We start from the raw sequence: 26,450 nt of genomic DNA, 5'->3' as shown, positions 1-26,450 counted from the left end.
AAGCGTTTTCTATTATTTGCACATTAGCTAAGTTTTGAATGGAGCTATTAAGAAGTACATTATTTATATGTTTCTTGCTTTTAAGGTGGCTGGTATAGTATTTTTGATTAACATTTGTTTTACAATAAGGACACTCGACACTGTGATTGTTTGCGGGACTTACAAATGAGGTAGATCCTCCCTCCGTTGATGTTGATGTCGTCAATAGCCCCGTAGAAGTAGAAGGTTCTTGAGAACATGGTCGCTTACACGAAGACTGTGTGAGCACAGTAGCCTTTCTTTTTACTCCGGCTCCAGTTTGCCCCGAACTAAAAAATAAAAATACAATAGTTAAAAATATGTTCTGAAAAATACACTTACAATTATCTTTATTGGAATATAATTTACCATTTGAAGCACACATATTACAATATGCTATCATAGGAAACACCCCATCAATTTCATCACAAACAGGGGATGTCATGGAGACAGAATGACCACTACATGGAGTATAAAACGGTTTAATATCTGGGTCCTCTAACATCCATCTAGGGAGTCTATTAGATATATACCACAACCGGATGTTTCTATGAAACTTATTTAGCACAAATGATTTAGTAAATACACTTATTTCATCACTGGAAAAAGCTTCCATGGTTATTATTTTTCTATCACAACTTGTCTCTGAATGGACGTTACTAGAGCTAAGCCCGGATATTTATACACAAAAAACCCCCTCTCTGTCAGCAATGTGTTTAAACAAGTTTGAACTTCAGGGTCGAGGATGGCGGCATTACATTAATAATTTATAGTCGCACACCTAATATTCGATGAAATTTTTGAAATACAATAGATTAAAATAAAAACTGCTCGCGGAAAAAAATTAAAAAATACTCACGAATAAACTTGATCTCGTTCGGTTTCCATACATAGGTCAACTAACATCGTGTTCAATTCGACTTCTTCACAAATTGCAACCATTTCTTCATCGTAGACCGAGTTGTTCAGCTCACACAGTTGAGACAACATCGTTGTAGGTAGTAAGAAGGAATATGGCGCGACTGCTTTAGAACAGGACTCTTTTATAATTTGTTTCAAATTTGTTCAAAGACAAATGGTAGGGAAAGTACACATTATTTAAAAAATATATTTCCGTAAAGTGTCACTCACGGGTTACTGGCTTTTGTTGTGTATTCACAGCGGGTAAGGATCGCATTGTGTCTGGAAGACCAACCTTTCAATTGTTATATTCTTATCTTAGGGTTCTGTAACTCAAATAGAAAAAGGAACCCTCGATCGTGAATTTTGTTAATTTTTTGTTAATGAGATAATAAATATATTTTAAACTGACACGAGAGAGCATCTCACATATTTTTGCAAGAGAACACATTATCATAAAAGCTTGGGTTAATTTTTTGTTAGTCCTTCTTAATGGGATTATAAATCTTCGAAACAAACACGAATGTACATGCTCTGAAACACCTGCATGCGATATCAGTTTTTGCATCTACCTAAAGTTAATGGGCGATAAAAACAGATTGAGTGGACTAACTAAAAAAATCAACGACACGATCGATCGTGAATTTTGTTAATTTTTTGTTAATGAGATAATAAATATATTTTAAACTGACACGAGAGAGCATCTCACATATTTTTGCAAGAGAACACATTATCATAAAAGCTTGGGTTAAGTTTCTACGAAATGCATTGCTATCAAATTCTAATTTACTTATTCATTATAAACAATATCAGTCATCCAATATGGTGATAACATGATAAACTCGTATTTAAACATTTTATGAAAATACAGTCATACATACAGAAAAATACCTCCTTTTTAAAGTCGGTTAAGGACAAAATTGTAGAAATGCATGGATCGACGGGTGAGGGGATAAGGGGCGGGGGGCATTGTTAAAACCCCCTGGCGCCGGAGCAGGTACGTACCCCCGATGAAAAAATGAGAAAGTGACGCCTTGGACATTCCGAAGTTATTTTGACGCGTACGGTACTCATTGTTAGAGCTAGCGTAGGTAGCAGGTACCTACAGCCTCGCACGCAATCATTCACTAGATGAGTGGTAGGAGATTCCAATTGCCCTTTTAGTTTCCCGCTAACGACCCGATCGATATATGTTAGGTTAGGTTAGGTTAGGTTAGGTTTGAGCCAATGGTCTAAAAACGGCGAACATCCAGAGCCAATGGTGGTGGTCTTTTTTTGTGGGCGGGACAATTTTTTTTCGCGGACCCCCCGGGGTGGCCCAGAATCGACTTTCTACACTACTGGAGTAACATAAATGCTAGTTTTTATCCCGAAAAATCAAAGAGTTCCCTCGGGATATATAAAAACTTTTATTACATCTACACAGACGAAATCAAGCATATTTATCGTTGACTGCATCCCACGGATTTAGTCAAGTTTATGTAAAAGTTTAGTTACGGATAAGATACGGATATTGTGTTATCTATCTCAAAATCATTTACTCATACGAAACACCTACATGTTTGACCCATGTCCCCACTCAAGCTTAAAAGGTAGGCTTTGGCTTAAAAGCCTTTGCCCCGAGAATAATACCTACTAAAATTAACTTAAACAATTTTTATATACGTACATTTTTGTACGTCAGACCTGCCAAGATAAGGCACAGTTTAAGATTAAATTTTAATCATCTAACATTGAAAGAGTTTCATTATAATTTATTGAAATTGATAAAAGATTTAACACTCTAAGTCACATTCCAATCAAATCAAGTTGGACACGGATTGACGGAAAGACATTTTTAGAATTCCGTACTCGAAGCGTGCCAACTGCCAACGGGACCTATTACTAAGCCACCGATGCCCGTCCGTGTGTCTGTCAGCGGGCTGTATGGTGTATCTCATGAAACGTATTAGGTAGGGAGTTGAAATTTTCAGTGTGTATTTCTAATGCGGTAATGCCGCTATAGCAACTAATAAAAAGCCAAGCCAAGCCAAGATGATGAATTTCAAAATGGCTGCTTACTAAATTTAAAAAAGTTCATACGGAACCCTCCATGTGCAAATCCGACTCACACTTGACCGGTTTTTTAAAAGTTACAAAATACGTCTCATAAATCAGACAACACTCAGAACAATGTGATGGTCTCCGATTTGATAAAGTCGTAGATTTTATTAGTATTAAAACGTCCCCATAAACGATAAGGTAGAATGACCTACCATTAGATAGCGTGCGTGCTTGATTGATCGGCAGCCAAGATAAAGAGGAGAGGACCATTAATTCGTTATTAAGGCCGTGCGCACATTAACGGATACGCCGGGGCCAAACTTTGTAATCTGACCCATAACGTCCATGCCTTCTGGCCGTGGGTCTCTAATTATTGCCAAATATTTTAATACATACTATCACACATTAGTTAGTCTGTCACTGATATGAAATATTACTTCTGCTGATAAACTAACCGGCACTTTTCTTATTTTTTACTTCATTAGGTAGGAGAGTAACATTTTTTTTATTTAGGTTCATCTCACCGGAGGTTGCTTGTAGATATTGCTCTATATAAGCAACTAGATGATGTTCGCGACTTCATCCGTGTAGATTTACGTTTTAAAAATATCCCGTGGGGACTCTTTAATTTTCAGGGATAAAAAGTGGTGTCCTTCTCCGGGATTTAAGCTAACTCTATATCAAATTTCATAAAAATCGGTTAAGCTGTTGGGCCTTGAAAACCTAGCAGACAGACAGACAGACACACTTTTGCATTTATAATATTAAAGAATAGATAAGGCCGTCTTTACATACAAAGTTTTAAGTATTCTGTAGTTCTTGTATTCTGTAAGTATTGTGTGCAATGAAGTTTGTTTTTATTATAATTCGTTTTCACACTATCATAAGTCAGTGTACCAAACTGTCTCATATCTGCGTTCACCTTTACCCCACGTAGGTGTCGCACAGACAGTGGTACCAAAAATGGGACACAACACAATGGTGTTTAGTTTTAAAAGCAAAATTGTGTACTTGCAAAGGCATCATTTATCAAGTCAAAATTTTTGTAGATTTAAAAATGTATAGAAAATAAATCCTTACAAGATATTTCACCGTGGTTAATTGCGTATCTGGTAACAGAAGGGCTGGGTTTATCTTTACTAAAAATCAATTGGTATACAAAGATATCTACCAAGTGCCAACCTCCGTCGGAGAGATGTAGGAAATAAGTATACTTGAAGAAGAAAATAATCTCATAAAGTATTCATACGTAATGTAGAAAATGTACCTGCCACGGTATTTCTTCTGGAACTTCATTAATGCCCATGTTACTAATGGGTTGCCTTTTAGAATTAATTTCATATTAATCCAGTGGACGTGTTCCAGTAACGGTAGTGTCAAATATCAGACGGTACAATGGTACTCACTGTTGAGGATTAAAAGCGAAGTTATGTAGCAGTAGCCGAGCCATCATTTATCAGGGCATGTCTTCCGTCGAAATTGAATGGAGGAAATAAATTTGGTATTATTAAAAAATGCTTCAAGACGACACGAGAAGGTACGGATGTGCAAGGAACTCTTTGTGTTGGTTTATGAGCATCATTGAGCAGGTAGAAAAATTTGCGCATTTAAAAAATCTCTGTAGGTACCTACTTCTTACATAGGTGTATTTACTTAGTTGGGATTTTTAAAGGTATAATTTATATTTTTATTAGTACAATAATTAAATATCTATTTAAGTAATCTGTAAAAAATTGTAATCCTATTTGGCCTTATTTTCAGTCTGTTATTATGTAAAATTATATTGTATATATCGCTGTTGATTGCAAAAAACAAATAAAATAAAATAAAATAATTGTTCATAAAATTGAATAGCCTGGTGAAGTAAAATTTTTATGTATTTTCTGCCCGAAGACTACATTATTTTAAAAGGTTGGTTGTTATAAACGGTTCATAAGAATAATTATTTTAATTCGTCTCATGACAAAAGACAGATGCATACCCAGAGGCAATTAATTAGCTTATCTTGTTTATGTCGACATTTTCAACTTTTTGAAAGGAATAATAATACAGATAGATCTGGGAGCTACAGAACAACGATGACGATCACGATAGATCGTTCAAAGGAAGCCATCTTATTCTTAACCAGCTTATGCTCGCAACTTCGTCCGCGTAGACTACATAAATTTCAAATCCCTATTTTAACCCCTTAGGGGTTAATTATTCAAAAATCCTTTCTTAGCGGATGTCTGCGTCATAATAGCTATCTGCATGCCAAATTTCAGCCCGATCCGTCCAGTAGTTTTTCCTTTTATATACATAGGAGACAAATGCCATAATAGCTATCATATCATTTTCAGTTATTTGGACCTCTAACAAACTATTATAGATATCTCTAATATATGCAAGGTATGACAAGTGATAACGTATCACTAAATTCAATATTTATGTTTGTTAAGCGAAAAATGAAAACAAAGTCATCGCCCAATTCACATGTAGGTTGTATCTTTGATATGACACAAAAATAAAATCTGAGGTTTATAGTAAGGCGAGATTGTGGTCAAGCGCATACCTGTTATTAAAAAAAAGAACTTGACGCAAATTCTGCGATCAAACCAAATATTTTCGGCGCGCACCAATATTTTTAAGTCGTTAATATTCCGGTGACAAAATTATAATAATTATTAAGTCGACAAAATCGTCCAAAATCATTCCAAGATATATCTCTTGAATACAGGCTTTACTAATGCTTTGGTATTATATTTGGTACGGGCTTTATCGCCGTATCGCGTGTCATGAGATACTATTTTAGGCTTTGAACTAACTGTACGTCATGTAATTTCCAGTAACGACGTGTTTTTTTTTGTCAACCTCCCAATCGCTAACTGTATCCTATAAGTAATGTTCACGTCACATTTGGATTTAAATATCACCTTGTTTAATTTTTTTTATAGTAATTTTAAGTGAACATAAATAATAAATATCTGATCGAAATATGAAAATAAATTATGTAATAAATCACACTAATTGAGAATGATTAAGACATTATTATTTTAACATTAAGATACCTTAGGTGTGAATAATTTACATTTAAATTTAGTTTCAAATGTTTGAATTGTACCTAAATAAATTAACTCATTTTTAATGCGTCGTCCGGATCGTTTGGAGTGGCTAAATAAACTATTGGCGTTACAACGATATTTCAGCATTTTTTCTCAACACAATATAGGTAAATCCTGATTTCTTTGTAATTGAGTAGCGTTGCAATAGACAAACGATGCTGGAAAAGAGGCGTCGATACCGATCGACTTGTTACTCCTTCACACCAAATCCGATTGTAACATCAGCTTATTACTACGAAACAAATAAATTCCATCACCTACGTTATCAACAATCTTTAGGAGAAATCCGAAACCGTATACATGCGCTGAGCACACAGTGTTAACTATTCATTCGGCGTCTCTGGAGAATATATTGAACAAAAGACGGGCTCAGCATCCGACTACACTATTTCTCACTACTTCGGTGCGATGTAATCAGAGAAGACGACGTGTCGCGTTTATTTATGTATGAACGGGGCGCGGGCGAGGGTGGGCCAGGCGCGGGATACAAACAGAATAATATTGATGACACTACGCTACGAGGGGTCATGAATCATTAATCGTCCGCTCTCGTCTACGGCTCTATTACGACTACCTTGTCGGATAAGCCACCCCTCATGAGGTGAGCTCGAAGATATACGCTTGCCTTTTCCATAAATAACGGTGTCGCGGTTTTATGACGCGGTCACGGTCCGCGGACGCAGTCTTGATTTATGTAAGTTTTGTCCAAAGTTTACATTGAAAAAGAGAATCAATAAGCTCTGCGAAGTATCAATGCACTTATTTATTACAACAATAACAACACAGCAGTAGGTTTCTACTTTAAAGATTAAGTATAAAAATAGACTCAATCATTTTCAAGTTCTACGTTCAAGATCTTTTCGTTTTGTATTCTTTCAGTCTTAAGAAAAAAAACCATCACTGTGATAATAAAATAAATAAAACTGAGGCAGTTGAAGGCCAAAAATGTCTAAATACGTGACAATAACAATATTTTTCGACCCACGAATTCTGCACATGAGCTGAATCAGTAATTTTTTTGAGAAGCTTCGGAAAATATTTCCCATACCTACTTGCTTACTTATACATACATATTATGTAATGCTAAATGTGAACTTACCAGATCCTTTAGAACATAACCAAAACATTAAGAAAATACAATGAAGTTTTAGAACTTTTAAGTACCTACTTACCTACTTAAGTAATTTTATTATCATAGGTAAAAAAAAATGCATCACCCGTTTCAAACTCTCCATTTCTAACGATTAGTGTTTCTAACTCATTGAATTATCAATTTGAGAATCAACCACAGGTATTATCTTTTGATATGAGTAATATCTTAAAAACCTCAACCGTTGCATTAGACCTGTTTCCGGCTTAGAGATAATATCTAAAAAAAAGTTCAATAGAAATTCCATAAGATTAAACTTTTAGTAAGGCGGTGTGTGGATCTTTTTGGGATATTAAAAATTTAAAATTTTTAGCTTTAAGTTTTATTGTATTAAAAAAAAAAAAAAAAAATTAAAAATTTGTTTTTTAACATTTTGGTGTGCTTAGGTAAAACTTAACTGTTTATTGCCCTAAAATGGTTGAGCCTTTCACGAATTTTTTTTTTCTAATAATATGTCCAGTGAACCAGTTAGTTGTTTTTTTAGCCGACACCAACTGTTAAGTTATGACCACAAAACGAGCACAAAGAAATGTTCTTATACACAAAAAGGGAAGGCAATTTAAGTTAATTCAGTAACCAACAGACATGGCTACTTCCAAATGAACTCAAACGTAACAAAAACGAAAACAAATCGTGAACAAAAACGCAGGTCATTTCGGTTTGGACTCTCTCGTTTATTTTTTTGAAGCGCGGACGTGCATCCGAACCTTGAGGTGATTTTTTATTTGACTTGGCTTCAAACAAAAATTTTTTACTCATCCCGTAGGTATAGCGGAGAAAAATAGGCTAAGAGACTAAAGGGAAAAATGAAGGGGACTTTTAATTAGTAGTGGCAAGATCTAGAAAAGTTTTATAAAGTGGACTACTTAAATAAAATATTTAGTTAGGTACTTATATTACAAATGCAAAAACATTTCACGGCCCATCCGTTCAACCGAGATTTGACAGTTTGATTTGGTACAGATTTGGTACAGAGATAGCTTGCATCCCGAGGCAGGACATAGGCTACTTTTTATCCGGAAAGATCGGAAAATCAAAGAGTTGCCACGGGATTTTTAAAAACGAGTAGTGGTTTACTTGGGAGAGCAATGAGATCCGCGTTTACATCGTCCTGCTGCTCGATTGCGGTAGAATGACAGCTACAATGTCACGATCGCAATCACCTCTGATTGGTTAAGGTTCAACACTATTGGCTATAATGTATTGTTGCAACAAGAATACCACAAATTCAGCCAGTAACAAGAACTGCGTTTGTAATAATGATTGGTACAGGTTTTCCGTAATTGATCTACTGCTACTAAGTATTATGACTTTACATAATATTATTACAGTTATCCGTGACAATGAGCCTGATTTCCTAGGATACAGTAACTGTTGTTTAAGTTTTACTTCTATAGAAAATCATGATAATCATCTCTTAGACTATAATACTCTAATCGAAGGTACGGAAGGGAATGTAAAGAAGACATCGGAACCATCGGAACGCTCCTAAATATTTAATCGCGATTTTGTTTTGCAATCAATTTTGGCTAGCCAGTCCTTTGTGGTTGTACTTTTTGTCTTTTTACTATATATTCTTGTTTCAAGGTTAAATGGCTATTAGTCTTATAAGAGGATCTGCATAATTTATAAAAGTTAGATAAGATTTATGTGTCCTATTAAACATCTTTTAGTGTTCAGTTCAGTTGTTTTTCATTGGCTTGCTTCCAGTTTTATAATAATCACATTTTCTTCTATGTAGGAGCCAATAATAATTAGGATTATTGCTTTAGGGGACTACAAAAGCTTAATTTATGATTAATTCATGATCATTTTTTATACTTGTTTTCCATGTGCGTAACTATAGGTACATATATATTATCCATACTAATATTATAATTGCGAAAGTGTGTCTGTCTGCTAGCCTTTCACAACTCATCCGTTCAACCAATTTTGACGGAATTTGTTAAGATAGCTTGCATACTGAGGAAGGACATAGGCTACGTTTTATTCCGGGAAATCAAAGAGTTCCCACGGGATTTTAAAAAACCTAATTCCACGCGGACGAAGTCGCGAGCATCATCTAGTAATCAATCGTTTTTAAGTTCTGTCGATCACTGGTCATGGACATTAAAGGTCCATTTATTTATTTGCTAGCTTTCAACTTGCGTAGGTAGATACAAGTTTCAAAGTTTAATCAAATTCAAATGAATGTGTGAATACATAGACCTATGCAATTTGCATCCACACATTTGAACATGATTAAACTTTGATCTGTACTAGGCCATTGTTGCGGTGTATGGAACTAGCTCGTAAGAGTAATTTTTTGATTTCGACTATAAAGTATTTGATGTCGTTTATCCACTCTAGTGAAGGGTCTTTCATCACTGCGCTTTCCGATGTGAGGTCCGGGGCCCCAACTTCTATCAGTTTTTCGAACACCATAATTGGGTATTTGACTCCATTTATTATAATTTATAACCTAGGATAAAAATAATGACGTAAACTGAAAAACCTAATTAAATCGGATCAAATAACAAAAAAGTTATAAGCATTTAAATATATTTCCGATTAGACAGAGATAGCGATATAGAATTTTGACGACACACCCTACTAATGCCATAGTAGCTTCGTGCGGTTTCATACAAATTTTCGTTTTGCGAGAAAGGGATAGACGACCCTCGCACTCCAAAATTAAAATGCCTGTAACTTTGTAAGTCTGTTATAAGTCGCAGGGAGCCGCTGGATGCAAGCGGTGCAAGCGGCAAGGTTGATAACTAACTTAATTATATTTTTAATATGTAGGTAGTTATGATGAATTTTATAGTAATTCCAATAAAAGGAAAACCCTACGTTAAAACAATATTTACAAAAACCTACATCACCAAAATGTTCTCGCAGGCAATGCGCTCAAGATGCACTTTATTAGATACTCAAACATTACTAAATATCAACTAATAGATGTACATACATAAAAAAAAGAATCGGCCCGAATTGAGAACCATCTCCTTTTTTTAGAAATCGGTTAATAAATTTAAAAAAAACTGTTATTAGATCTTATAGGTACATATTATACCTATTGAGTAAAAAATTATACAGCGGGCTTCAGTTCTTGGGCTCTTGAATGGAAAGTACAAAAGAATAACTTGAATAACAAAGTAGCCGAAGAATAGAACCTTGAAAGTTACTTGAAACCCTTTCACCTCCAAATAGGTAAGGAGTAAGTACATAGTTTATATTTTACCTACATGACAAGTCACTCATGAACTTTAAAAGGCTAACCATAATAATATTATCTGTGTTTTGGAACTTACGGGGTTGGTACAGTCAGCATGCGATAAATATAATACGAAAGGAAAAGAAAAGAAAGGTAAAGTAAATACAATAATGTAGGAGATCACATCTTACTCCCACAAACACGTACTTCTCAAGGAAGAAGAAACATAAAATTTGCAGGTGTACAAGTGTATAATAAATTACCGAAGGAGGTGAAGAATGCGAGCTCGTTCAATATATTTAAAATCAAACCCAAAAAACACATACTTTATGATATAAACCTACTTAATTAAATTTTGTTACTATACTGTATGAACTACACTGTGGCAACGATTTCGCATTCTTCCAAGGCGGAGCAATATTAAAATATAGTGAATTGTGAGGGTGGATTTGAAATTATATCAACTACTTAATTAAAATAACAAATTGTTAAAGTAAAATATGTAATGTGAGTTGTAGATCAAGTAAGTTATAATGATTGCCGAACAAACGAATAAGTACCTACCTATTGTAAATATGTTTTCTCTGTAAGTGAATTTTGTAATTCTTTGAGAGAAATAAAATAATTCTTAACCTGCACACCTAACATGCGAAAACGAGAAAATTTTGTCTACGCATTTACTCGTCTTATCTCGGTGAATAACACGAGAAAATGCGTAGACAAAATTTTCTCGTGGTGCGCATGTTAGGCCCTCTGATGTAGGTATAGTACGCGACAGATCGAGATAGCAATCGGAGTATGGGGCGTGGTGACGCACCGCGCGGCACCCGGCGCTGTCCCGCGCCGTTTTAGCACGGGACTGCGGGTGTTCGGGGCGTCCCCGCTCCGATTGCCATCTCGACCTGTCGCGCACTTATAAGTACATATTTTTGAAGTAGGTATCCAGCTCTTTAAAATTCACTGAGTATATTTTTAGGTATATTAGATATTTAGTTGAGATAGTAAAGGTAGGCACTTAAAAGTATTCGTATATATTATGTACCTACTTCAATCTAAGTATTTCGAAACATTTTATGAAAGTCTTCTAAACTTATTTACCTACTTTATTTAATTTTTAATCCTGTTTCTTCTCTTTAATAGGTTGTTACACGTATCTGCTTATCTGCACATATTTTCAGCCTAAAATATAGCTCAATGTTTCAGTGTACTGAACTCTATTTAACATACCTAATATTTATTACTTATATTTCGTGCTGACTGTACCAACAATTTAAAATTCATCACATGTACACAAAAGTCCGCATACTCATCCACGGAGGCACGCTTTTAAAAAATAAGATAAAAACAAGTCAAGCGTGAAAAGAACTTGGGTGGTTTAATTTTGTTCTATGGTTTAACTCGGACATAGGTACGAAAAAAGATCAAAGCAAAAGATTTTAATTGGTCTATGTTTTTTAGTTTCTTTAGGTATAATTTTATGCCTAGACGTAAAAGTGGTGTACCTACTTATTACATTAATTTAACCGCTATTTTGGTAAAAGCAACGCACAAAACCGGCCAAGTGCGAGTCGGGCTCGCGCAATGAGGGTTCCGTACTACAGTCGTATTTTTTCAACTTCTTGCAGGATAATTCAAAACTAGATACATAAAAATAAATAAAAATCTGTTTAGAATGCACAGGTGAAGACCTTTTATATGATACCCCACTTGATATAGTTATCTTACTTAAAAAATTGAAAATACTAATTATTAGTTCATGTCCACAATTTAATTTTTTTGTGTTATGTAACCATAAATTCACGGTTTTCAGATTTTCCCCCGAATGCCAGCTATAAGATCTACCTACCTGCCAAATTTCATGATTCTAGGTCAACGGAAAGTACCCTGTAGGTTTCTTGACAGACCGACAGACAGACAGACAGACAGACAACAAAGTGATCCTATAAGGGTTCCGTTTTTCCTTTTGAGGTACAGAACCCTAAAAATTGACAAACTATCCAAACTATGCAGTTACAATATCAAAAAACTTGTCCTAATTGACTGATTTATCAACGCACAATGCTAAACCGTGCGCTGAGGTAAGAAACTTAAAATTTTGTAACTAGATTTTTTTTATTTAGTTAACGCAAACAGTAGGCACTTATCAAGAAAGTTTTTGGGAATTTCAGCCATAAGAAGGGTAACTAATAACAAGGGATTAAAGCGAAGCATTGACGTTTTGTTACAAGTTTCCTAACTGTCATGAACTGTGATATAATAGGTAAGCACGACTTCTAGAATTTAGAGAAGTGGGTACAACTTCAAGGATCTGTATGGTGACCTCCACGCTGCTACAGTCGCGCTTTTAATTGTTACGTGTGTAAATGATAACCAAGTTTTTAGCAATATATTATGTACAGAGCTCTCAATTATTTTAACGCGGGACCCTAGAAAGTAGAAAAGGAAAATACGACCCGATATATTTAAAAAGGGCACAGTGACAATGCGTACAATAGAAAAAATAGTTTCGGGCGATAACGTATGACAATAACACAATGTGGCCCCACATTTTTTGGTTTCGGTCTTTTTTCTGTCTTGCCTAAATGAATATTTTAAGGGCTACAGATGCACGTACACTACGCGGCCGAAAGTGTACATCGGCCTTTAGAATGACATTTCGGCTTTGTAGAGCTTCGTTTCTCTCACTCATACCTACTATATGACGTTATGTCGGTCTCAACGACAGAGACAGTGCTCTACAACAGTACTTTGCCGTCTCCTTCTAAAGTTCGATGTACATTACTTTCGGCCGCGTACTGTAGGTACTACGTACCAGGAAGGTAGGTACCTACCTATACCTGTTGTCGCCTTGGAATATGGGTATACTTTTGGATAGAACTTGAAAACCTACATTGGCTCCTAGATCATGATTAAGTATGTACCATATCATGTTATTAGGGTCAAATCATATTGATGTAGAGACGAAGTTCTTTCTCTCCACTCTGTACCTATATAATATGTACAACTAGCTGAACTTCGTACGCGTGGATTTAGGTTTTAAAAATTCCGTGAGGACTCTTTGATTTTCCGGGATAAAAAGTAACCAAAATCACTCTCCAGGTTTGAAACTATATCCATGCAAAATTACGTCGATCCGTTGCTCCGTTGCGACGTGATTAAAGGACAAGCAAACAAACCAACAAACAAACACACTTTCGCATTTACAATTGGGGTAGTGATGGATTAAAAAATTTACTTTAGAAATAGCCCTACAAATGTTTTTATAAGTGTACACTAAGCCTAATACTATTATCTCCCAAATCGCAGCAAAGCACACAGCAAGATTGATTGTACCACTTATGAATTAAGTAACAGAACTTTTATCAAAGTGAAATCAAATTAATTACTCAAAATGGAAGCTAATTAAATGAAATAAACGATAGCAATGACCATTAGGAACAGCTCTACATATTTTTATCACAAAATATTTTAAACTAGCTGATGCCCGCGACTTCATCCGCGTGGAATTAGGTTTTTAAAAATCCTGTGGGAACTCTGATTTTTCAGGATAAAAAGTAGCCTATATGTCACTTTCCAGGTCTTTATCTATACCCATACAAAAAATCACGTCAATCCGTTGCACCGTTGCGACGTGATTGAAGAACAAACGAACAAACCAACAAACCAATAAACCAACAAACAAGCACACTTTCGCATTTATAATAAGGGTACTAATCGCTTGGTAGCGTTGTTTATCTTCTAAGATAGGTAGGTATGATACGAAAGCCTTGTTTCATCATCAACAACTCATCACCACCCCACTACTGAGTACGGATCTTTCCTCAGAATGAGAAGGCCACTACACCTACCACGCTGGCCATTTGCGGATTAGAAGACTTCACACGCCTTCTTGAGAAAAGTATGGAGAATTATCTTCCTTTACCGTCAAAGCTAGTGATATATATACCTAATTCTTTAAAACGCATGTACCTATTACTCCGCAAAGTTAGAGGTGCATGCCCGAAAAGTCATAATGCGCTAGGAATAAAATAGTTGCGATATGCTTTCATTAAACGAAATCGACTTGGCGGGGCACTCTTGTGCCACCAGATATTTTATCAAAAATAAACTGATGTATCTGAGCTAGTGATTTATCTCTATAATAAAGCCACGCCGAAATTCCTTACCTACATTATCGTACATCCATTCTTCAAGCTCTTAAAGATCAAAAGATAATTTGTGTATTTCCTGACGGCGCACTAATAGCGAGAATAAAAGGTGCCCTATCCTTCCGCCCCTGGAAACATCACGCGCGTCCCTTGAAAACAGAATAAAAAACCTAATGCCAAGCTCATTGTGTTTAATCTTAGAAGCAGGTAGATTGAACAAAAACCGGTAACTACCATTAAGGCTGGGACTACACGCTCCGCTCCGGTTACACCGGCTTATCTCCGATTGCATAACACATATTATTATAAGACTAAATCGAACTGAGGAGCGATTTTTAATGAGAAATTTTATGGAACTAATACAGCGCTTTATTAGATACATAGGTACTACGATTGTAGCAGCAAACTTAAATGTAACCGTGCGGAGTTCGTAGCACGGTTTCATACAAATAAGAACTCGAACCAAAGCGTCAAGTGTATTAAACCTACACAGAAATTTACTAGAGAATATAAAGTTGTAAAAGAGATTCGAAATGCCATCAGTTGCAATTTTACGCACGAATTCAAAACAGCAAGCTCATGGTTTTGACATGCACGATAGGTAATGTAATAAGTACTCTAGCGTTTTTAAGTGACGAACTCAACCGGAACGCAACCGGATAGTGTAGATCAAGCTTGAAAGCAAAGGAGTTACGCAAAAAATAAACAACAAAAAATAAGTGTGCGTGATCTTAGCGAATAGTTGGGATTATCACCAGATGTCGATGTTTGAAATGCGTTATGATGTGCATGATATGGGCGCTATTGTTTGCGATTTACCAAATACGATGTTTAATAGATCGGCTATATCGATAGCATGTAAGAAAACCCCAGAAAAAACCGAACTAAATTGTATTGTTAAGTTTCAATCAGTGAGATTGCGACTCTGCATCGCTCTTGTAGAGCTTTGCTTGAATCGTAAAATCGTTTCTACATATTAATTGCTCCCATATCATTTCGAAATGATAAATCGCTTAGTTTCGTACTACGTAGTCATTTTTCTGCTGATGGTCGCGACTCCTTTATTAAACACATAATTTTAGGGGTTTTCCTGTAAGTTGAGGGGGTTTCTTGTAAGTTTAGTTACAATCGTTTCTACGCTATCGAACCGATGAATCGGCTACTTTCGTGCTACGTAGTAATCTTACTGCTGCGGGTCGTGACTCCTTCATTAATCACATAACTTTAGGGGGTTTCTTGTAAGTTCAGGGGGTTTCTTGTAGGTTCAGTGGGTTTCTTGTAAGTTGAGGAGGGTTTCTAGTAAGTTCAGGGGGTTTCTTGTGAGTTCATGAGGACAAACGGCCACAGTTACAATACTATTACAGTTAAAGTTTAACCACCAATGAAAATCAAAGTGGGTTGCACAATGTAGTATTCATACCTCCATGATTAAGGTTAATTTTAAGGTTGAAATATTAGTTCAAAGTTTAAAAAACCCTGACTTGTGCAACCCATTTTGTTTGTACTGACGGTCATAGTTTAACAGTAACTGTAACTCTAACCGCCTATCATGTAACTGATTTAGGAGTAGGTACTAGGTACAGTACGTACAATTTCGGTAAGTTTAATGATTAGTACCTACTAGATGTTAGTGATCATATCCGGGATCGACAGCTTAACGTATACTTATGTGCATACGATTTTAGCGGCAAGTATTAAAAATAGCTATGTATTAAGTATGGGTATACTGGTAAAAGGTTTTGTTACCTACACTTTATGTAATAGTAAAATTATAATAGGATTAAAATATGCGTGTCCCCAAGAGCTTTTAAACAAAACAATGCACGAAAGCTATTTCGATTGTGAAAAGTCTTTTTATTCGCTACATAAAAATGTTTACGTCTTTACCCTTTAATACATTTTAACGCACCATTGAATGTAGATTCTTATCAAAGGGTTCTTAGAAAGTGCCATCTAAATTAACCTATTGTACTTCTTTAGTGCGTAATTTAAGTTAATTTAGCTATTTGGATTTTATCGTTTATAGCTTTGTGCTTAATGACCTCACGTGGGCGTAACTGACCTATACCTCTCTGTTTTGACGACCTCCCTGGCGCAGTAGTAAGCGCTGTGGTCGTATTAGTGGGATGTACCGGGTTCGATTCCTGGCAAGAGTTCGGAATTTTATAATTTCTGAATTTCTGGGCTCGTCTGGTGGGAGGCTTCGGCCGTGGCTAGTTACCACTCTACCCGCAAAGCCGTGTCGCCAAGCGATACGATGCCGTGTAGAAACCAAAGGGTTTAATAATATAGCTGTCATACTCCTTCCAGGTTAGTTCACTTTCATTTTAGACTGCATCATCACTTACCACCAGGTGAGATTGCAGTCAAGGGCTAACTTGTACCTGAATAAATAAATACTCACGCACCTTATACAATATTATGCCTTGAACTTGCATCGCAACCTAAAACTTTAAGCTCTCATTTCCTAGGATAGGATAACTAGAGAGGGCGCTGTTTGATAACAACGTTACGGAAACAAAAACGGTACCTCAGATATTCGCCATAGACGTTTGTATCTGAGGGGTCCGACGACGTCTCAACACAAGCTGAGCCTACCTGTTCTTGCACTGCTGTACAAGACGATATTGCCTACTCCATGTCCACGATACCTCGAATTAACATTTTTCTATTCTACTCTATTCTATTCTATTCTATTCTATTCTAAAAAGCACGTTATCTTGTTTCAATAGACAACGTTTTTAAAAAGTCCCGTAAGTTTTTTTTTGTTTTTCGGGGATAAAAGTATTATATTTCATTCTCCAGGCATTTATTAACAGCTAGCCTAAATTCGTGCAAAAAATCACGTGGATCCGTTGATCTGTTGCTATGTGATTGAAGGATAAAAGCGGCAAAAATGGCATGCTAATTGCTATGCCACAGGAATAGGATCCGTCTGTTTTGCTGGGATAAAAGTAGCCTATGTCACTCTCCAGATCTTTAACTATATCCATAGAAAAAAACACGTTGATCCGTTGCTCTGTTGCGACGTGACAAGGACCAAATTCGAACCACATTTGTCCTTCGCATTTGGTCCTTACACACACTTTCGCATTTATATATAAAACTAGATGCCCGCGACTTCATCCGCGTGAATTTAGGTTTTTTAAATATCCCATGGGAACACTTTCATTTTCTGGGATAAAAGGCGTACTATGTCCTTCCCCGGGATGTAAGCTAACTTTGTACCAAATTTCATCAAAATCAGTTGAACTGTTGGGCCGTGAAAAGCTAGCAGATAGACAGACAGACACACTTTCGCATTTATAATATTAGTATGGATGGATGGAATCAGTTAGAATATACATCCGTATTATATGCATATATATAGGATAGGTTCCGTATGAAGGTATGGATAAGAAATGGATAGTTAAAATTTAATATTTATGATACGAAATATCGAGTAGGTAGCACTAGCAATGCTACTTTTCTGACTATGTATGCCATATTGCCACGGTCATTGGTCATTGTCAATACATCCATTCGTAGAAAAACTTTCTCTCAAGCGCGTATCTAGAATGCATCAAAGTAATTCCGACAAGAGAATGGTAGCCCGCCATGCGGAATCGAGAGAGGCTTCTGCAGTCACTCAAGAGATACCATCAGGATTCTGCTTTGCAATTTTAAGACAGCGACCCGAACAGACCCGCTATTTGGCTTCGCGTAGATAAAATTTGCGTCGGCTTTTACACCATAAAAACTACAAGGTAGGTCTCAAAATAGAATATAATGTCTCGTGTGTGAAATGTTAAAATGTAGAGGGGGATTCCAACGACAATGGTTAAAATAATGAATCAGAGTGGAAATTAAAAGTTAGCCCTCGTTTTCGCTCAACCGCTTAGCCTGGCAATGCAGAGCGGTATTACTAGTGTCTTGAGCGCCATGCCCATGAAAGATGGACGGTATTTATTTTTTGTAAATAATTAGTTTTATAAAAAATATACTATGTTTTATAAAAGTTTTAAGCACCAATTTCTATAATTCACTAAGTATAACTTTTTACTTTACGAAATTAGCAGTTCAAAGCGTTAGCAGATCAGCTTTTTGAAAACTCCTCTAAGTTATTCAAAGACGTGCTTTTTATAACCAAGTTCAAAATCGATTATTTCAATTATATTAATCCATAATGTATGCCCAAAATAATATCCTTTGTAATCAGCCTTCATAAAGGAGTAAGGAGACTTAAAAGTAAATCAAACGTTGTCATCAAGTGTTTCATTCGGATGTTACAATAAAAAAATCTTTAAATATAATTTACATTATAAAGGAACCGTTACAAAGCTTATATTATATCAAGTTCTTGTCGACAGGAGTAACCATTTGAACCGGTGCCGGTGGTAGATTGATATAAACTGACTGACATGTGACGATTCAAAAGCCTTATTCGAATGGAGCCTATCTATTTTGTGTTTGATTTTATAAACGTGCGGGTTCAAGTCTGGTTCAATTTTCGTTCAGTGAGAGAAAATAAGAGCCATTCGATAGCCTAGTAGGTACAATACGTGGCCGAAGGTTATTCTTATTGTACATCGGCTTTTAGAGTGACATTTTGGCTTTGTAGAGCGTTGTCTCTGTCACTCATACCTATATGACGTTTTGTCGGTCTACAGAGACAGTGCTCTACAGATTCGCTATCTCCTTCTAAAGGTCGATGTACATTACTTTCGGCCGCGTACTGTAGTTAAGACGTTTGCCTCCTGTTCGACAGGTAGGGACTTCCGATTCTGGACACGCACGTCTAACTTTTTAGAGCTATGTGCGTTTTGAGCAACTAAATATATACTTTAACGGTGAAGGAAACCATCGTGAGGAAACCTGCATATTATCTTCTCTATACATAAAAATGAATCGCAAAATGTGTTGCTGATAGCAAATTTCGAGAACAGCTGAACCGATTTCGCTAATTCTTTTTTTATAATATTCCTTGAAGTACGAGGATGGTTCTTACGGAGAGAATAATTTAAAAAATTGACTGTGTAGAGTCTGCCAATCCAGACTTGGTCAGCATGGCATTCTTAATCAAGAACATTACTTAACTAGGTATGTGATGTGTGAAGTATGTGGTTTATTATACTTAATTATATTATACTTAACTGTTGTAAATCAACAAATTATTCTCTTAAAAGAAATAAGTAGGTAGGTCACTCACTTATGTTTTTCCTTCTTTTGTAAAATGGTCAATTTTTAATTTGATAAGTCCTTAAATAAATTTAACATTAATATATTGCCTATCTTAGAACGCAACAGGTCGAGATGGCAATCGGGGTGGGGACGCCCCGCACAGCCCCCACGCTAAACCGGTGCGGGATAGCGCGGGTGACGTGCGGGTGTAGAGGTATGCGGGGCGACCCGCCGCCTCATAGCCCGATTGCCATCTCGACCTGTCGCGTACTATAGATATTACTTACAAACTTATCTCTTATAGATCACAGATCTTATCAAAATATTTAAGTAAGTTAATAATTATATGATTTTAAGTACTTACTGCGTTTAAAAAAGGAACCATTTTTTTTTAAACCATTAATAAAATAAAACGACTAGTAAGTAACTAGTAGTTAGGTAAGTTACGGCTGAGCAACAACATAAAACTCAAATTTTGTTTGGTAAGAGACCCATCGTAAAATTTTAAAAGTTAATTAAAACTCAATCGAGATTCTTATTAAGCCGATAGAATTATACATTAATCTCCATGTTGGAAGCTGAAATAAATTTAGTACAGTATAAAATAAAATAATAAAGATAATTATTTATTATTAGCTGCCCTGGCGAACTTCGTTCCGCCTAACAGTCGATTCAAATTTTTTAAGAACCATCCTCGTACTTCACGGAATATAATTATAAAAAAGAATTAGCGAAATCGGTTCGGCTGTTCTCGAGATTTGCGATGAGCAACACATTTAGTGATTCATTTTTATATTATAGAAATTTTGGTTTCGATTTTTTTTTCGACAAGGAAAAGGATTAATTATATAGGATAAAATACTTGACATTTTGTTATAGACTAAGAGCAAGCGCGTGTCAAACCTTCGTTATTTTATAAAAGCTGGAAGTTTCTCTGCGTACTGTCCCCAACACAGGGAGGAACGATCAGCAACTATAAAGTTTTGATCATGGTGGCTTTGGGAGATAGCAGTTTGTGTAAAAAAAATTACGTCAAAGTAAATAACTATCAAGTCTCATTTTTTTTTTCTTCGGAATAGTATTAGAAATCACGTCATGCATTGCCACACAGTGTCGTGGCAACCCCCTACCAGACGCCCTTAAAGTTTAACAATTTACTAATTAAAAAAATTACTTTATTCTTATTATCTCCCAAAGCCACCATGATCCAAACTTCATAGTCGCTAATCGTTGCTCCCTGTGTTGAGATCAATACGCAGAGAAACTTCCAGCTTAGGTATTAAATAACGAAGGTCTGGCACGAGCTGGCTCTCTCTCTATTATCATTTGTATTAAAAAATCAAGATTCCTATACATAGGACATAGATAGATGCAATACAACTTTTACCAAAACATATTTTTTTTATTTTGTACTTACTTCCCCTCAAAAGTTTATTATTACTTAAGTACGTATTAAGTTACTTTCGATCTTTACTAAAACATGATCTATTTTGTACCAAAAATGTAACATTAAGTAATTATTTACTTAGTTAATTAATTAGATAATAATTTAAGGCGTTTTAGGGGAAGCCAATGATGACATCATACTCTAAGAAATAGACTAATTTACTAATAACTAATAAGGGAAGGGCGGGTAAGGCATTACGTACCTACTAAACAAACAGCCCCTTGTCAAAACCATGTTGTCTATCATACAGTACCCGTAGTATAAGATTTTACGTCTCACCAAACGATGCTAGAATTCGAGAGTCGAAACACTTCCGCGTTATAGTAAACTGGATCTTACTTGCCTTGTTTTAAAGCTCAAGTTTGTCTACACATCTACAGCCAGCGCTCCAAGCGGAAACGTTGCGAAATTAAAATCAGTGGCATTGAATTTTTTACTTCAATTCAAGGCTCTTTAGGTCCATTTTACTTTGATGTTATTTTGTTTCGATTCTCGAACTCTAGCAACGTTTCGTGAGACGTAAAATCTTATACTACGGGTACTGATACTGACAGTAATGCGAAACTTTTTATAAAATGTAGGTATGTCTTCATCATCATCATCAACCCATAGCCGGCTCAATACAGAGCACGGGTCTCCTCTCAGATTGAGAAGGGTTTTGGCCATGTGCGAGCCCAGCTGGGGGCTATAAGTCCAGGGCTAAGCAAACTATGTCATACAGGGACCTTGCGGCTGTATTTACATTGATGCAAGAGGGAAATAGAAAAATAAGGAGAATAAGAGAATCAGGAATAAAAAGGGTAATAGAGGGTAAGACAAAACATAATATAATACCTACCTACCATAATATATTTTCTAAATCAAAGTCACAAAAATCTAGGCTGAAAGTCAAGTTAGAAGCGAATTTAATAGTTTTAAAATCCACTTAGGGAATTCAGTTGTTGAAATTGTATTAAGTAAACCTGCCAAAGTCATACCGAAAACTTACTATGAAACTATCTCGTGAAGGAAACGCAATTACGTAACTTAGAAATGTGTATCGGTGTTCCTTCAAGCGATAACCGAGCACAATTTATATCTACCAATATTTACAGATACGATTTATCTAAACGGGTTATGCTATTTATTTGAATCGTTCCGAACAGGTTGCCCGGTTATCTGTATTGGAACTGTGCCTCCATAAATGTAATTTGTAGTTACTGACTATCCCTTTTATGTGACTAGCAGCCGCCCGCGACCGCGCCCACGTGAACCTTTAAAAGGACTTCTATAGTATCGCTCTATTTACTGCCACCTGATAAAATACAATGTGATACAAGGGAGCTACAAATTTATTCATGGACGGTCGCAAAGGTTTTCGCTGGTTATTCGAAATGAAAGAGCAAGAACGTGACAGTGGTTTTATTATAATTACTAGGACTTCATCGCCTTGCCTTCTTAGTCTCACATAGCACAGTGGGTACCTATTGTAGTTTTAACATATTATGTAACTCTGTTACTTTTTTTTTTATTGAAAATGTTACAATAAAACTTGAAGTTAGCCTTATCAGCTAATTACTGTACAGATCATGCCTGGAGAGCTGTTGAAATTTACCAACTTTTCACCAATATATTTTCACCAACCTACCTACCTACCTAATTTAAATTTAATTTACGTTCTTACAAAGAAGTTATAAAGATACGCAAAATCACCAATATTAATATTCTGTACTAGCTTATGCTCGCGACTTCGTCCGTGTGGACTACAAAATTTCAAACGCCTATTTAACCCCCTTAGGAGTTGAATTTACAAAAACCCTTTCTTAGCGGATGCCTACGTCATAATAGCTATCTGCATGCCAAATTTCAGCCCGATCCGTCCAGTAGTTTGAGCTGTGCGTTGATAGATCAGTCAGTCAGTCAGTCAGTCAGTCAGTCAGTTAGTCAGTCAGTCACCTTCTCCTTTTATATATATAGATTCATAAAAGCTGCACTGCTATAAAAATACTTTGCCATTTATTGCGCTTACGAAGCTCGTGTTCGGTTAAATTTATTTGCAAGCCGTCGGAGGTTTCGAGTAGGTAGGTAGGCACACACGGTGATTGATTGAGGGACAAATGAACAGTCTACCTATCTGCGGTTCAGGGTGTGCATCGTGCAGTTGCATGCAACGTGCAAAAATGCATCGTACATTATTTTCATGGTAGAACCTAGAATGTAACGGTTTATATCCGTACCTACCTACTTATAAAAAATTAAAAATAGAAGCAGACTGACTGTCATAATATTATTAGATACTGCTCAATACCATTGACTTTGGAAGCTTGAGATTTTGTATGCAGATTTTCTCTTTAGTATAAACCTTCATTATAAAAGGATTTTGAAGTACCTACTACTCGAGTGAAGCTGGAGCTAGCTCCTAGTTGGTATAGGTAGGTATAATAGGTATGCTAGCTCCTAGTTGGTATAGGTAGGTATAATAGGTATGTGTTCAATGTGCGGAAGGCGGGTGCGGACTGCGGGCATAGTAACACGAATGGTATATTTTATTTTTAGTAATCAACAGCGTAACAGACAATATAATTAAATAAAAATATGCAAAGAGCAATAGGTAGGTAATTGGTTAGGTAGGTATCTATTCATTTTAATTTTAATTTAAAACAACTTTATTGTTAATAGATTTACAGAGAGTAAGAATACAGGATACACTTAAAAAACAAAGGGCGACCTTGTCACTAAAGTGATCTCCTCCAGGCAACCCATACCAACTTAAGAACTTATAGAACTGTAAGACGGGGAGTCGCAATGTAGCTATAAATATAATATATATATACATATATATAGGTATATATAAAACATATACACTCTAATCGGTACATACTATAAAACATAATATAATATATACATGTATATAAATACTATATAAAATCAATATAGTATAATTAAATAAATTCAATCAATGTGCGGAAGTAACAGGAATGGTGTAAAAAAAATGCAAAGAGCAATAGATACTATTAAATACCTATTTCACTTAAGTAGGTATCTAGGTATTCATAGTAAGTAGGTACTTTTGATCATTGGCAATTTTTGGTCAAGAAGTTCTGCCTGGAATTTGTTCATTGCAAGGTACCTAGATATCTAAGTATATTTAAAAAAAATGTAGATATGGACGTAATTTTTTTTTAATAAATAAAAGATCGTAAAATTGTTGGTAAGGTAAAATGAGACAGTGAGCATTATGGTGAATGAACAGCAAAAAATAAGTGTTTTGCCAACACATCTGAAAATTATGGCTTATTGGTAAAGATGTAGGTATCTACCTAGTTACTTACATAAAAAAGTAAAAAGATTACTTATTGCCACTAAATCTCACTAAACTATAAGACAAAATAGAAAACACTGATGTCATAAGCGAATTGAAAACTCTCCGAAAGCAATAAGAAAAAACCATTTTTCAGTACAAACAAACACCGGAAAATGCTGCTCTAGAATATGAAAATTTTAAACTATAAAATCGATGATGCCTAGGTAGAGCAATAGAACGAGTTTCCACATATTATAATATAATAGATCTTAATATTATGTTAAGAAATGCTGTAGCCCTGACTTTTGAAGGCGTGGGTACGAATCCCACTTCTGAAACTAGGAATTTATCTAGTTTCAGAAGTTTCCGAATTCGTATTGTATTTTATTTATTGTAGACCAAAGAAATTATTAACTTATAAAATTAGTAGTAATATTAATTAGTTGATTATCAATATTGTCTTTTGTGGCTGAAGCACTAACTGATGCCACCTGTGGTTTGATTAAAATTACCTACCATGCAAAATGATTGTTTTCTATGTGAATATGTGTAGGATATAGAACAGAACGTACCTTTTGTAAACATGTTGCTCTACATTGGGCAACTCTCAAAGGAGATGACACTTCCTCCTCAGCAAGCACTCCAATCCAGGTAACGATCGCGGAAAACAAGGAAAAATTATATAATAACATTTTGGCACACATCTTCTTTGGTAGCTCTATGTTTTACAACAACGTCCTAGTAAAGTTCCTCTGTTATCATAACCGGCACATAAATCCAAGCGATATCGACATAATAAAGTTTTCAGCCGATAATACCAAACTTTATTCAATGCGTAAGTTTGGTAGCACGTCGAACATGATAATTTGTACGACAAAGTTTTTCGTATTTTCTTCTCTAAAATACAATCCTTTCTTCTTAGATCGCAGCGAAGAAATAATCAAAACTCAAACGGAACAAAAATTACGATATCAATAACGTAAATGCACAAGAAAATTTATTTTCACAAGTTGAATCGTTCGCCTTGGAACATTTCACGAGAGCCGACGCTACCGCGAGCGCGGTCGAAAGCGGACTAACCACCCCGCCTGAAGAAGCTCTGCTCCTCTCCCCTCTGATAGTTAATTTTTATGTCTTTCTCGCTCTGGCACGAGGGTTCCCCTCCTCTCCTTCACTCTCACTACAAAGTGTGCGTCCATACTACTACGTATGCGGGTCTCTCTGTCCTCTCTACTAGTGCATATATTTTATTCTATCTCGTTTCATCTCGGGTGATTTTACGTTGTTTTTCCTTGATGCAGTTTGGGAATGTGGTGGTTATTGTTAGACAAAGACGGTGGTAGTAGAAATTTAGGGTTGTTCAAAAGGGGTGACAAAGAATCGAGCTAATTCAGGGCTCACGTTTTTATGGGAGTTCGGGCGGTAAAAAGTATCCCGCCTCTCTCGTTTGTTCGAGTTTATGGTTCTCGCGTCGTGAAGCCATATTAATAAAAAATATTAATGGTTGTCGTATCAACAATAATACCATTTTGTTATAAGGAGCTTTATGAATTTTTTATCTCTTGATTAATACAATATCAAAAAGATTTATTATCGACAACAATATTCCATTTTACAATAAAAAAACCGGTCAAGTGCGAGTGGGACTCGCACACGAAGGGTTCCGTACCACTGTAACACTTTCTATTTTTTTTGTGATGTTACCAATAAAATTACATGCCTAGTGCCTACCTACCACTAATTCGGAGTTTTCGGATTTTTCCCTTTACTTATGCTAAGTATAAGATATTGCTACCTGCCATGTTTTATGATTTTAGGTCATCAGGTTTTGAATTTCTTGTCACAGAAACGACAGACAGAGAGAAGTGTTCCATTTATTCTTTGGAGATAAGGAACCCTAAAAACAAAGTTGTATGAGATTCATGTTTAAACTTTGTTGGTTATAAATTATAAAACTTAATTTAAATCTGTATGTAGCCTTTCATTGTTATAATACACGGAATA

At 35.8% G+C, this 26,450-nt stretch overlaps 1 protein-coding gene across 1 annotated transcript in view; it reads right to left on the bottom strand.

Annotated features, from left to right (window-relative positions):
- Window positions 1-25,537, bottom strand: part of LOC117989435 (uncharacterized) — an 81,135-nt gene extending 55,598 nt beyond the window's left edge. The window contains exon 1 of the mRNA XM_034976790.1: window positions 25,019-25,537. Within this exon, the coding sequence (XP_034832681.1) occupies window positions 25,019-25,150 (132 nt within the window). The 5' untranslated portion in view covers window positions 25,151-25,537. The remainder of the gene's footprint in view (window positions 1-25,018) is intronic.
- Window positions 25,538-26,450: the final 913 nt, after the last annotated feature.

This window comes from Maniola hyperantus, chromosome 16, assembly GCF_902806685.2.
Source record: "Maniola hyperantus chromosome 16, iAphHyp1.2, whole genome shotgun sequence".
In the NCBI taxonomy this organism is placed as follows: domain Eukaryota; kingdom Metazoa; phylum Arthropoda; class Insecta; order Lepidoptera; family Nymphalidae; genus Maniola; species Maniola hyperantus.
Note: the sequence above shows the minus strand (reverse complement) of the source record. Positions and strands in the feature narration are given on the sequence as shown.